A 14,642-nucleotide genomic window follows, 5' to 3' on the forward strand; every position below is an offset into this window, starting at 1 on the left:
GCGATCACTGCGGAAAGGTGTTATGTAGCCGAAGCAGCTTGTCGGAACACCTCAGGATCCACCCGCTCCAAGTGTGCGTATTTTCTGATAAATGCTTTACAAAGAGGAAAATGCTGACAGGGGACGCGCGATTGCATACAGGTGCGATTATAAACGAATGCTCAGTATCTCATAAAAATTTCAGGAAAAGGCCGGACGTTATGCGGTCTCACACAGGCGAAAAGTCATACCGTTGCAATATCTGTAGCAAATCATACATACAGAAAGGCAATCTGACCAAACATATGCGGACCCATACAGGTGAGAAGCCATACAGCTGCGGTGTCTGTGGCAAATCATTCATACAGAAAGGCAGTCTAACCTATCATGTGCGGATTCATACAGGTGAGAGGCCATTCAATTGCGGTGTCTGCAGCAAGTCATTCATTCAGAAAGGCAGTTTGACCGTTCATATGCAGACCCATACAGGCGAGAAGCCATACAGCTGCCATGTCTGTAGCAAATCATTCATACAGAGATGCAAACTAACCGATCATATGCGGACCCATACAGGCGAGAAGCCTTACAGTTGCAATGTCTGTAGCAGATCATTCATTCTGAAAGGCATTCTAACCGGTCATATGCGGACTCATACAGGTGAGAAGCCATACAGGTGCAATGTCTGTGGCAAATCATTCAGGAAGAAAGGCAATCTAACCGAACATATGCGGATCCATACAGGTGAGAAGCCATACAGCTGCCGTGTCTGTGGCAAATCATTCATAAAGAGAGGCAAACTAACCGATCATATGCGGACTCATACAGGCGAGAAGCCTTACAGCTGCAATGTCTGTAGCAGATCATTCATTCTGAAAGGCATTCTAACCGGTCATATGCGGACCCATACAGTTGAGAAGCCATACAGTTGCAATGTATGTGGCAAATCATTCAGGAAGAAAGGCAGTCTGACCGAACATATGCGGACCCATACAGGTGAGAAGCCATACAGCTGCCGTGTCTGTGGCAAATCATTCATAAAGAGAGGCAATCTAACCGATCATATGCGGAATCATACAGGCGATAAGCCATTCAGATGCAATGTCTGTGCCAAATCATTCATATTGAGATGCAAACTAACCGGTCATATGCGCACCCATAGAGGTGTTAGGCCATACAGTTGCAATGTCTGTGGCAAATCATTCATGATGAAAGGCAGTCTGACCGATCATATGCGTACCCATACAGGCGAAAAGCCTTAAAGCTGCAATAACTGTGGCAAATCATACATAAAGAAAGGCATTCTGACCGATCATATGCGGACCCATACAGGCGTGAAGCCAAACAGCCGCAATGTTTGTGGCAAATCATTCATCCTGAACAGCACACTAACTGTTCATATGCGGACACACACAGACAGGAAGTCATACTGTTGCAAAGTCTGTGGCAAATCATTCAGCCGGAAAGACACTCTGTCTCATCATATGTGGACCCTTACAGACGAGATTTTCTGTGGTGAATCCTTTAGCAGGGAAGACAACCATTCTAGTCACATGCGTTCTCACACGGACGAAAAGCCTTACTCATGCAATGTCTGTGGCAAGTTATTCGGCAGTATATCCGTCCAAGCAAGTCACAGACGGACACACACAGTTGTGAGGCCATACTCCTGCAACGTCTGTGGGAATTCCTTCAGCCAGAAAGTCCATCTATGCAGGTCACATGCGTACCCTCACAGGCGATATACCACACTGCTGCAATGTGTTCGGCAAATCATTCATCCAGAAACGCGAGTTAGTAGATCACATGCGGACACACTTAGGCGAGAAGCCATATTGCTGCAATATCTGTGGCATATTCTTCAGCATCAAAGTCAGCCTAGTAGTTCATATGCTGACTGGCACTGGCAAGAAGCCAATCTCATGCAATGTTTGAATCAGGGTATTCAGAAGGAGATCCCACCTAGCACGTCGTATGCGGACTCACACGGGTGTAAGGCGCACTGCCGCAATATCTGTTGCAAATCCCTCATCCAGAAAACCGACCTACCAGTTCACATGCGTACTCACACAGGCCAGAAGCTATACTGCTGTTATGTCTGTGACAAATATACAGCGAAGAAGGTCCCTTTAACATTTCAGATCAGAACACACACGATTACTCTGTCTTGCGATAAAATGTTAAGAGAATCATTTAAGTTAACCACGCACATGTAAACCACACTGGTGAGATGCCGCACTCCACCGTGTTTCTTGGCAAATCGTTCGCACGCAGCACCACGCTGTCGGTTCACACGGGCGATACGGCGCACGAGCGTCACGTCACGTCGTGATTAAGCCGCACGTGATTTAATAACAATGTTATTTTGCTTAACGTCCCACTAACTACTACACAAGTGTCCGGAGTTCCACAAGACCTCCAATTCCGGAGATATAGCAATGCGCATGCGATCGCACACAACAGAGAAGTAGTAAGCTCTTCAGCTAGGACAGCACCTTTTCTGCGACCTCATAACATGCATCGGTCCATCCTTTTGTACCATTTTCTCTGAGAGAAAATCTTCAGGTAACATAATGCTAGGTCCGTGTACGAAAAGAGCAAAGGTCATTTCATGAATTATCTCCTCATCAACCACAGATATATACAACCGCTTGTTCTCAACCATGGACGACCCTTTTTATGTTTTCGGACCAAAGTAGAAGTGTGCTCATCAACAATCGTTTGGGAGCCGTCCAGGACGAGGATAAGAATTAATTCGGATGAACACAGAAGGATCCTATGACAAAGAAAACTGGTAAAAGACTAGAAGCGCATGAAAGAAGTATTCAGACTTATGAATAAACAATTCAAGGGAATTAGCAAGTGCCGAATCAAGTCATAATACGACGCAATTTAAGAAATTGTTGCTGAAACCTGAGCATATCTGTGCTCCCGTTTCCTACATAACGTGTTTTCTTTTAATTATGAGTAGACCAGTAGCTCAAAACTGTACATGCTCCCTCGGCACTTGTACGATAATATTGTGTCTGTTAGCCGGTTCTGAATGCAAATTGAAAGTTCTACTTCAGTGCCCATAGCTACTCATGAATGTCACGTAATTCTCGATGGGCGTCTTTAAGTAGGGACTCGTATGTCGACAGCTGCAGTATACTTTTCTCCATTTTAGTTTTCCTGGGGGCAGTTAATTGGCCTCTCTCTTTTCTCTAACGGGGCCACAAGGAAGTTACTAAACATCTCTTATATCTCAACGTTGCAAGTGTTGAAGAGACATAGTGAGTAATGAACCCTTTCGTCATGTCAAACTGGTGTTTGCCTGTTCCAGGTCTTCAGCATGAATTGTTAACTCTTGTATCTCAGGGGGTGTTAATGGCTCTTCGTCACTTCCAGACATGACTATTGGGGTATCAAGGAAGGCCTACATAAATTAAAAGCCTACATAATCTATTTTATTCAATAAAAGACAATGAATAATGACGGCGGGTTTGTTAACAAATATGGCCATAAACAGTGTTCTGCGGTCAGTGATATTAATATACCGCTGCGGCTGGACGATTTCGAGTTGAAATTAATATCCACCACAAAAAAGTCTGAAGGGCTATTCACAGAAAACCAGTTTATGGTTAACTAGAAAACAACATGAGATTCAATCTGCTCAGCTCCATAAACAACTGTGCGTTATGCTTCCGATTTCTCGATCGTCTAAATATGAGGAAGTGTTTTCGATACCTTTTTAATTTAGGCCGTCCACGGACTGTCCATCAGCATAGGACGAGATACCTGGACCCTCAATGGAATCTGAGAAACGTCGAAATGTACATCACTGAGCTATCATGGTCACCCACTATATTAATGTTTAAGGTTGAGGACCAAAGTGACCTATCGTTGAAGTTAATTGAATGTGCGTGATGACCACAGTGACCCTCCAAAACAAGTGGACTTCAAGTGCCAGTGAATAATAGCGTAAAATTATACAACATAAAATAGTGTTATTTGTATTGACTGAATGATGTTTCATGAACCGAAATAACAGGTTGAAGTCAGTGATTAGAATAAATTCATGAAAACCTGTGAAAAGAAATTCTGTTAACATTTAGTTATAACCTTCAGTCAAACCCCAAAATAAACTCGACTCATGTGTAACCCTTACATATTTTAGGTCACGGAGTTCAACTGCATCCACTTATAGTCCTGCTGAAATATAAACACACAAAATATTACAACTCCTTTATGAACAACATGGCAAAAAATCATGGGTATCCCATGGACTAATGGCAGGGTGCTACTACACCCTATGGAATACTATGTGGTACTGACTCATTGTGTCAAACAAGAATACTCACCTGTCATCTAGGAGCAGTTGGCTAGCTACGTAATTTCACGATCCTAGCATGGGCGAGCAATCCCAATCCCATGCACTTCAACCACCATCCTGCTTTCCACTGAAGGACACGCCATCGGCAGTCCTTAACACCTAGCTGCACTATGAATATATCAAGAAATGGAAATCTTAATATCTAAGGACAACCTTCTGACACCAAAGTAATTATTTAAACGCTCAGTGGCAATACGAAATATGACTGTGTTATGGAAACATCGAAACTAGAATACATAGTCAAGTGTTCGGGAATATTACTGAGAATCCACTCTTGTCATTTGCCTATGCAGTAGAATTGAAATTCAAATTACTCCCCATTTATTGTAACATCAATAATGTTATACCACGGGCCTCTATTTCCTAAGAGGTTCCGCCGCATATAAATGTGAACACCTGTTATCTCGTCAAACAGGTTTATACCTGCCGCTCTCCACTGGCTTACACAAGTGAGCAAACAGATCTCGCCACGGATGGCCTTTTACTACAGCACAAATCTTCGTCCAAATCCTTGTATTATCACAATATATCGGTCAACATTATTGCCATCACGAATTATTTCAAGTCTAATGGGATCTGTAGAATTTGATATGCATTTCACTGGTACTAATGGAGTAATTGGATGAACAAAGAATCCCTCTGGATATACGAACCTGTTCTGTGTTCAAACCATGGACCTTACCATATTTCAAAACACTGTCCTGATTTTTTCCCTCGAGCATTTTTACAAAGAAACCTCGGCATTATCTACACCATTACCTCTGGAGTATCTACTAGGAGCATGTCTCACAAACTGAGTCGCATGGTTTCATAACTACATGGACAAATAGAACTTATCTACCACCGACAGTTATGGACAGTTACGAAGTGTCTCACTTCATTAGGAAATACAATACTCCAGACACATATGACACTGACTTCAACATAGACCCCAAACCTCAATACACCGAACCCCGAGCTATCACCTCCTGACAAATGTATCGCAGACTGACACTTCACAAAAAAGCATACCACATGGATGGTAACTATTACTCATTCCATTACTTATTATTATTATTACTTCAAAATTTTTTGCCCCACTAAGGAGCGCGATTGTACTTATTTTGCAGATGGTTGTGCTTTCTTCACCTGCCAGAGTTTCTTCCCTCTTTGTGTTTATCATCTGTTCTTCCTTCTGTGTAACTGTGTTCTCATCTTGGGTTCTCAGCAAAATGATGTTTGTTCACCAACGTTCTAAAGCTAGGCGTGTCCCATATAATTTCATCTGGTATGTTGATTTCTTGAAGATCCTTTTCAATTTCGATTATCCAGTTATTCTGACTTTAAGCGAGGAGGCATTATTAAATTTTTAGTGAGTCTTTCATCATCTATTCTTTGAATATGGCAATCAAACTTCAATCACCTTTTCCAAAGATTGTATCTGATATTTCCTCAATATGTTGATATAATTCCAGAGACCTCCTGTTCATCCTCACTCCTATGCATACTGGGCCATGGTTTCCCTGAGGACTTCCCTATCTTGTTTTTCGATCATTTTAGATAATGATCTTTCTCGACTGATCAAGGTTTCTGACGTGTGTAATGTTTGAGGCTTAATTACGGTGTTATAATGCTTTAATATAGCGTTGCTTGATACTGATATTTTGTCGTATGTTTCCATGTGGTTCTATGGCCTACTTGTAATATAGAAATCTCTCTCTGTTTTCCTCATGATTTAATGCAGATTGTTGGATGATTTCCCCAAGTATTTGAAATTATTTACCTGAGTAATTTTGCGATAATGAGTTACCAGATTTTGTTTGTGTAATTATCGAGTAGATCCTCCCATGTATTGGGTTTTCTTATATGAGTTTTAGATTCGTTTTAGATGCAATTGCACGAAGTTTTCCAGGGACTGAATTCGTTCCTGCCTATTGTTGGATAAAATAATGAGAACTTTTGTGAAGGCCGAACATTTGATATGAATTTATGATTAACTAGCTTCACGGAAAGTGTCTTGAGGCAAACTCAGATGCTAAATATCTTAGTTATACTGCTGAGATAGATTAAAATCGAACTCTCCCCTGTCTTCAACTTATTAGCGTTATGAAATCAATTATTGTTATTAGTATGAGATAATATTTGTAAATATTATTTGTTTTAGTGATGTAGCCACACGCCAAATAAATAAATAAATAAATAAATAAATAAATAAATAAATAAATAAATAAATATTGTAATTAATGACATTTACAAATTAGAAGTTGACCAGAACTTTCCAATTTGCATACTCAACTGATCCTACGTCTGTGGACATAAAATCTCACAAATTAACATACTTAAAATTCCTCTAAATTTCACTGCTATACTGCAAACATGTTCCTCATTACGTTTGAACAAATTTTATGAGAAATGCACTCAATCTAACGTCCCATCCTTAAAAAAATATGAATAAATGTCGGTTATAACACAGTGACACTTCTACCATACGCAAGTATCGTAAATTTCTACTTGTGTCTTTTCAGCACAAAAATTAATAGCTGAAACTATGATAAACTTCCACTAAAATATTACAAGGTCAAATCAGACCTACACATAGCAAAATACACCATGCTACGTTGTAGAAGTTACTATAAAAATAATTTCGTGTGGCTATTTCTAGCCGAGTGCAGCCCTTGTAAGGCAGACCCTCCGATGAGGGTGGGCGGCATCTGCCACGTGTAGGGAACTGCGTGTTATTGTGTTATGTGTGGTGTGTGAGATGCAGGGATATTGGGGACAGCACAGACACCCAGCCCCCGGGCCATTGGAATTAACTAATGAAGGTTAAAATCCCCGACCCGGCCGGGAATCGAACTGGGGGCCTCTGAACCGAAGGCCAGTACGCCGACCATGCAGCCAACGAGTCGGACTGTAGAATTTACTGGAATACACAGACTATATTTAACTCTTATCAGCTCCCATTTTCTGCTCAACTTCGTCCTCTGTATGTACAGGTTTACTGGTTTATGTTACGCAAGTTTTCATAATAATATTTTGCACTTTGATTATTTTATTTCTATTATTCACTTAATTTTAAGAATCTGAAAGACAACACAAAATATATAGCCTTGCAATTTACTGGACACTCTAATAATATGCATTCAGGAAAGTCGCCGAGACTAGAATCTTCGTCGTCCAAAAATCAAGGTGATGTGTTTAGTGGTTGAACACCCTCAGTGCTATCCAACATCCAGATCATCTCCCGTGATGACATTCAGACTCTCACATTAGAGCTCAATCAATAAGCCACCAGGTACTGTATTTAGATTTGTGGAGCCTTCCAGCATCAACATGTGAATTTTTTGGTTGGTGACATCAAGAGTCATAATACAACATGGGGCTACCCAAGTACCGAAGAAAGAGGAGAAGCTGGCGTAGAATGGACAGATTCGTGCAATCTATTTCTACAGCATGATAACAAACTTCCAGTATCATTCAACAGTGCGAGATGGAGGATGGATATTATCCAGATATTAAATTACAGTATCTGCGTAAGCAAACACATATCTCGGTTTTCAGCGAAATCAGTGGGGCAAACAATCCCTCATCGTCCTGTTATATGCCAGATATATGCTGCAATCTGACCGCAGACAGTTCCTTTTCATACATACATCTTCATTACAGACTTTTATGCCTTTCATCGTTCAGTCTGCGACTCTCTGTTAATTTACAAAACGCCACCACAAAATTCTGTTTGCAACTAGTTCTGTAGCCTCGTCTTAGTTCAAAACATCTTACCTTTAAATCGTTAGAATCTGAGTGCCTTTTCGAAGATGATGTCATTTTAAGAAGGCTGATTGGGGGAAATGTATTATTTCACTGCACGAGAACATTTTGAATATGGAGCGTTTTCCTTAATGTGATGATTATGTAAATATCGTGAAATTTTTCTCGTATCTCAATTCGCTGACGGTGAACACTATATAGAAAAACTATTGAAATATTGAGAAACTATCGTGATCTCTTTGACAACGATCATTTGAGATCCGATACCGTCCAAGCTGGGGAAGATTTCTTAAAAGCGATATCTAATAACAGGAGCGATGGGGACACTGATCTAAGGAAGGATAGCCAGAAAGGCTGGAGGTTTCTTAAACGTCTGAGTTGTAACCAACCAGTTACAGAGGGTCATGCGAATATTACAGCTAAACAGATTGCCCATCAGCTCGTGGAAAATGGTAAACCTCACCAACAGACTTCAAAATGTTACGGTCAGAAGAATTAGAGTCTAGTCATCTTATGCGGCTTTTCTGTATGGCAGCCATTGGCAGTTGTAAGAGCGGTAAGAGAGAGGGGACACACGACATCAACTAACAGCAGATTATCCACGAACATACTACGCTGCCGTAGCATGGGGAGAGGTGTTACTCCCACGTGCTGCGTCCCAGGTGGCGTGTAGGGGGTTCTTACCTGGCTTTCCAGTCGACGTGAGCGAAATAATATAGCTCTCGCCGACCAAACACACAGATCTCTGTGCGTGGAAGACGAGACCAAGGGATGCTGAATTTTGAACCAAATTATTTGCGCTTAGTTCCACTATCCTTGTGATTATTACCACAAACTGAGGAATACCATGGGTCTGTTAGAGGATCACTGCGTATTTATAGTACCCATGTATAGTACCCATCACTATGACGGAGGCTAACCCTTTGCCTAGATTCGGTTAGAGGATCCCAGGGAGATAAAAGAAGCTAACGTCGCTCGGGTGTTTCAGCATCTGGTTGTGGAAACATGGGTGTGCGTTCCGAGGAACTCCACCGGATAGTACGAGTCCCAGAGATTTGTACAACTATATGACGAACACCATGGGTTGCGTTCCAAGGAACATCTGAAGTCTAGGTTTTTTCTGTCATTAGTACCCACTATGTGAGGAAAACAACGGGAATGTACGGGTCCCTCAGATTTGCACAACTATATGACGAACACCATGAGATTACGTTCCGAGGAACAGCACGGGTCTGGGATTTTCCTGACATTCTTACCCACTATGTGGGGAAGACCACGGGATAGAACGGATCCCTGAGACTTCTGAAACTATGTGACGAACAGCATGGGTCTGGGATGTACCTGTGATAAGTACGCACTGTCAGGAACACCACAGTATAGTACGGCTCCCTGTGATTAGTTCTCACTCTGTGAGGAACACCATGGGATAGGACGGGTCCGTGTGATTAGTTCCCACTCTGTGAGGAACACCACGGGATAGTACGGGTCCCTGACACTTGTACAACTATGTGACGAACACCATGGGCTCGCGTTCTCAGGATGACCACTGGTCGGTGTTTTACTTGTCATTAGTACGCACTATATGAGGAACACCAGTACAGGTCCCTATGATTAGTACCAATATGTGATGAACACCATGGGATAGTACGGGTCCCTCTGATTAGTAACACAATGTGAGGAATACTATGGGATGGTACGGGTCCCCATAATTAGTTCGCACTCTGTGATGAACATTACGGGATACTACGGATCCCTCTGAATAGTACAAATGTGTGAGGAGCACCACGGTATAATACGGCTCCCTATTATTAGTACCGCTATATGAGGAACACCAGGGTATAGTACGGGTCCCTGTGATTAGTACCACTATGAGAGGAACATCACGGGATAGTACGGGTCCCTGAGATTTGAACAACTATATGAGGAAGACCATGTGCTTCGTTCCGAGGAGCACCACGGTATAGTACGGGTTCCTGTGATTAGTTACGCTATGTGATGAACATCATGGGTCCGCGTTGCATGGAACACCACTGGTCTAGGATTCACCTGAAATTTGTACCCACTATGTGAGGAACACCACCGGATAATATGGGTCCATGTGATTAGTACCACTATGTGATGAAATCCAGTGGTTTGCGTTTTGAGGAAAACCGCAGGTCTGCCGTTTACCTGTCACTAGTACCACAATATGAGGAACACCGTGGGTCCGCGTTGCATATAACACCACTGGTCTAGGATTTACCTGAAATTAGTACCCACCATGTGCTTCGTTCCGAGGAGCACGACGGTATAGTACGGGTCCCTGTGATTAGTTACGTTTTGTGAGGAACATCATGGGTCCGCGTTGCATGTAACAACACTGGTCTAGGATTTACCTGTGATTAGTACCCACTTTGTGAGGAACACCCCTGTATAGTTCCTGTCACTGAGATTTGTACAACTATGTGAGGAACACCATGGGTTTTCATTCCGAGGAAAACCCCGGGATAGAACGGGTCCCTGTGATTAGTACCCACTTTGTGAGGAACACCCCTGTATAGTTCGTGTCACTGAGATTTGTACAACTATGTGATGAATAGCATGGGTTTGCGTTCCTAGGAAAACCACGGGTCTCGTGTTCACCTGTCATTAGTACCACAATGTGAGGAACACCATGGAGAATCACGGGTCTGGGATTTACCTGGCATTAGTAACCACTATGTGACGAACACTACGCGATAGTACGAGTCCCTGAGATTTGTACAACTATGTGACGATAACCGTGGGTTCGCGTTCCCAGGAACACCATGGGTCTGGGGGTCACCTGTCATTAGTACCCACTATGTAAGGAACACCGCGGAATAGTGCGGGTCCCTATGAATAGTACCACAATGTGAGGAACACCACGGGATTGTACGGGACCCTGTGATTAGTGCGCGCTATGTGAGGAACACAACAGGATAGTACGGTTCCCTGTACAACTACGTGACGAGCATCATGGGTTTCGTTCCGAGCAACACCACGGTATAGTACGTGTCCCTGTGATTAGTACCCCTATGTGATGAACACAATGGGTTTGTGTTTCGAGGAACACCACGGGTCTGGGGTTTACCTGTCATTAGTACCCACTATGTGACAAACACTACGCGATAGTACGAGTCCCTGAGATTTGTACAACTATGTGACGATCACCATGGGTTCGCGTTCCCAGGAACACCATGGGTCTGGGTGTCACCTGTCATTAGTACCCACTATATGAGGAACACCACGGGATTGTACGGGGTCCTGTGATTAGTACCACTATGTGATGAACACAATGGGTTTGTGTTTCGAGGAACACCTCGGGTCTGGGGTTTACCTGTCATTCGTACAACTATGTGAACAACACGACGGATAGTACTGTTCCCTGAGATTTGTACAACTGTGTGAGGTACATTTTGGGTTTGCCTCCGAGGAACACTACGGGTCTGGGTTTTACTTCTCATTAATGCCCATTATGTGAGGAACACCACGTGTGTGGGTTTTAGCTCTCATTAGTACCACAGTGTGAGGAACACCGCGGGATAATACGGGTCCCGGTGATTAGTACCAACTATGTGGGTAACACCACGGTATAGTACGGGTCACTGTGATTACTATTCAATATGTCAAGGAATACCGCGGGGTAGAACGGGTCCCTGTGAATAGTACCCACTATGTGGGGAACACTATGGGTTTGAGTTGCCTATGGGTTGCGCCCTTTTGTGTGGAACACCGAATGTTTACGTTATTTTTTAGAAATACCGTTCTCACAACATAAGGTAAATGTCAAGAGTGTTAGCACGACCAGGGATAAAATAAGCAAAAGGACGACTTACGAATTATCCCAACAGAAAGCCGTCGCTGATTGAGGAAGCTCTGGACACAAGAGGCCTAGCAAATCAACTAAAATAAGCTTAATTAACTAATTGGCTGAAATAATAACTCAAATTAAATTGATCAAACAAAATTTAATTAGGTAAATAATTTAAGAATTTTCTACCTCAAAACTAATTTTTAAAAAAATCAATTACCACTGCACAATGAACGTGAACACCTTTCAGAATAATTAATCAAGGATATCAATTGAAATTAAATTATTTTAACACTAACTCAAATTGCCAGGAGGCAGAAAATCTTTTTGAACAATAAACAAACGTAGATCAATAGAAGATTAAAATCTTAAGACAACTATTACTGAAAGAAAGCTGAAATTTCCCTAATGAATTTCTCGGTTACTCCAGGGCTGCATTAAAATTAAATCCACCAAAAAGCATAACTTCAGTTAACACCATGAAATCATTCGAAACATGGACATAAATCCATAAATAGGATAAATAACCCTAATAAATAACCAAATGAGTTAATCAAACTCATCAGAAAAACCTTCCATATGCACGAAGATCCACACCAAAAATTAGCTGAAAATCAAGTTACCAACAATAATTCGATACTCAAATGTCAAATTCAACACAGCATGGCCACGGTATGTTTTCATTCTGTTACACAGAGTGTAACAGATGACGAGCACCGAAATGAAAACAAGCACTTGAAGTACCGAGGAAGTCATTAGAAGCCCTACATTAAAGGCACAATGTTTCTCTATTAGTAGCCCGACATTTGATTGAAAATATGATAATAATAAACATATCTTGTTTTGTGCACAAAACCTTAATTAACTAAAGTCAAGAAGATAAACATATGCCATAATGACCATTACAACTTGAAGCCCGAAAATATTACCATATTACAAGATTATTATGAGGACCTGTTTTAAGAAGTCAATTTCTTTTAAAACCACATGCAGAATTTCAATTTTGAGGTTAAATATCTCCGCGTATTAACACTATTAACTAATCCATTCCTTGGTAGCTTAGTTCAGTACAGAAGATGGATGCAACTTACTTACGAGGTCGAAGGAAACAAGATATATTAAATATTCTAAAAGGATAACCAAATGTTCAGGCCTATCGCCTAGATGGACAATCCATCATCCAGGGTCTAATTTCGCGACAATCTCCTCTTCTTGCATCATGATTTTCTACTCTTCTTAAGGCACAATCAGCAGAGAATAGGTTCCAGCGTCTTCAGGTTAAGAAGCAAAAATCAGAACAACTGCTATCTGCATTGTCGACTGACTACGACTGAGAAAGCTTCACTTCTAGCGCCCAGATAGCAGCACAACTTAGCTACCTCGCTGCTTAAATTCCAAGTCGACCGCTAGATAGCACACCATCACCAATTAGAGAAAGTCAATGGAATCCTGAAGTTTGAATACACGGTGGGCCAGACAAGAAAATGGACACATAATCAATATGCATCGTATCATCGCGAAGATTAATTTTAAATCCATTACACCGTGGTTCTTCTTTACTAGCGATAGGTACCTTTATGAGGGTCCATTCACCTAGATTTTCGACCTCTTTAGACACAAAGCATAATCGATTCAAGGATGTGCTTTGGAAGCAGCTCCTTGGTCAGTATACACCATTGTTATAAGTTAGCTTCTGGATAGGTGCGCCATTTCGGAGCGGATCCGCTGATTGTTTTAAGTTCATAGTAATTGTTCATCGTCGTGTTTATATTTGTATTCGTAGGATTGATTATTGGAATTCTTCTTAATGTTTAATATTCGAGTTGGATCCGCTGATTATCTTGCTTTCGTATTAGTCCATTCATTATTCACAATCAAGATATGAATTCCGGTCAGAGGTTGAATATTTGGACTTTTAAATTGTTTTTACATTTCGTATAATTAGGGGCCAAGGAGCTAGATGCTAGGCCTCTTTAAACAATAATCATCATCACATCACGAAGATATGGAGTATACTTGGCTAATTTTTACTCACGTTGCAGTTTCGTCATGAGGAAGGTAATCACTATACAGCTCAGGAGATTTCTGGGTGTGGCCGTTGTATGTTCAGTGCAGATTGAAGTATGTACACATGGCCGAGTAGTAAACAGTCCTCCCTCTGTTATACATAACGGAAAGGCGAGGTAAGCTGAGCCACAGCTTGTAGGAACACGTCATTCCACTCGACGGCCACAAGCGTTGCCAGATTCCCACTTTCACGGCAGTTTCATTTTGCTACATCTTCCGAGCTACACCGACAAAGTGTTTTATGTTTCCTTTCAGATAAATTTCTTGCCGCTTCGGATTGCCATTTACTGGATGCCACACCTTCAGTACTCTACTGACCTTAATACGGACCGGATTCCTGGGAATGCCCCGCTCAGTTTCCGGTGGGACATTGGCAACTACTAACGCAATTCGACCACGGCATACAGCGAAGACACCGGCCGTGAAAAACTAAACCGAGAGTTTCAGAGAGTTCAGGAAGCTCTCGAGCCTAAGGAGCAGGCAGTGGTGAAGTGACTGCCCGCTTCATCAAGGACATCGTAAAACATCTTCCTTCCAACATATTTACACAAAACTCTAAATTCTCTTGGTTTCTTGCCTGTAGCTCCACATCTCCCTTGCTAGTGTCCTGGCCAGGCATAGTTCACCATCTTTCGGGTCCCAACGTGTACGCTCTGGGTGCGCCTCAAC

General features: G+C 41.9%; 1 protein-coding gene across 1 annotated transcript; it reads left to right on the forward strand.

Annotated features, from left to right (window-relative positions):
• Positions 1-200: 200 nt before the first annotated feature.
• Positions 201-1,007, forward strand: LOC137503253 (zinc finger protein ZFP2-like; the record flags this gene model as incomplete). Its single annotated transcript, XM_068230794.1, has 1 exon — positions 201-1,007. A coding segment is annotated over exon 1 (807 nt), but the record flags the coding sequence as incomplete, so codon positions are not given.
• Positions 1,008-14,642: the final 13,635 nt, after the last annotated feature.

Source organism: Anabrus simplex, chromosome X (assembly GCF_040414725.1).
Source record: "Anabrus simplex isolate iqAnaSimp1 chromosome X, ASM4041472v1, whole genome shotgun sequence".
NCBI lineage: Eukaryota > Metazoa > Arthropoda > Insecta > Orthoptera > Tettigoniidae > Anabrus > Anabrus simplex.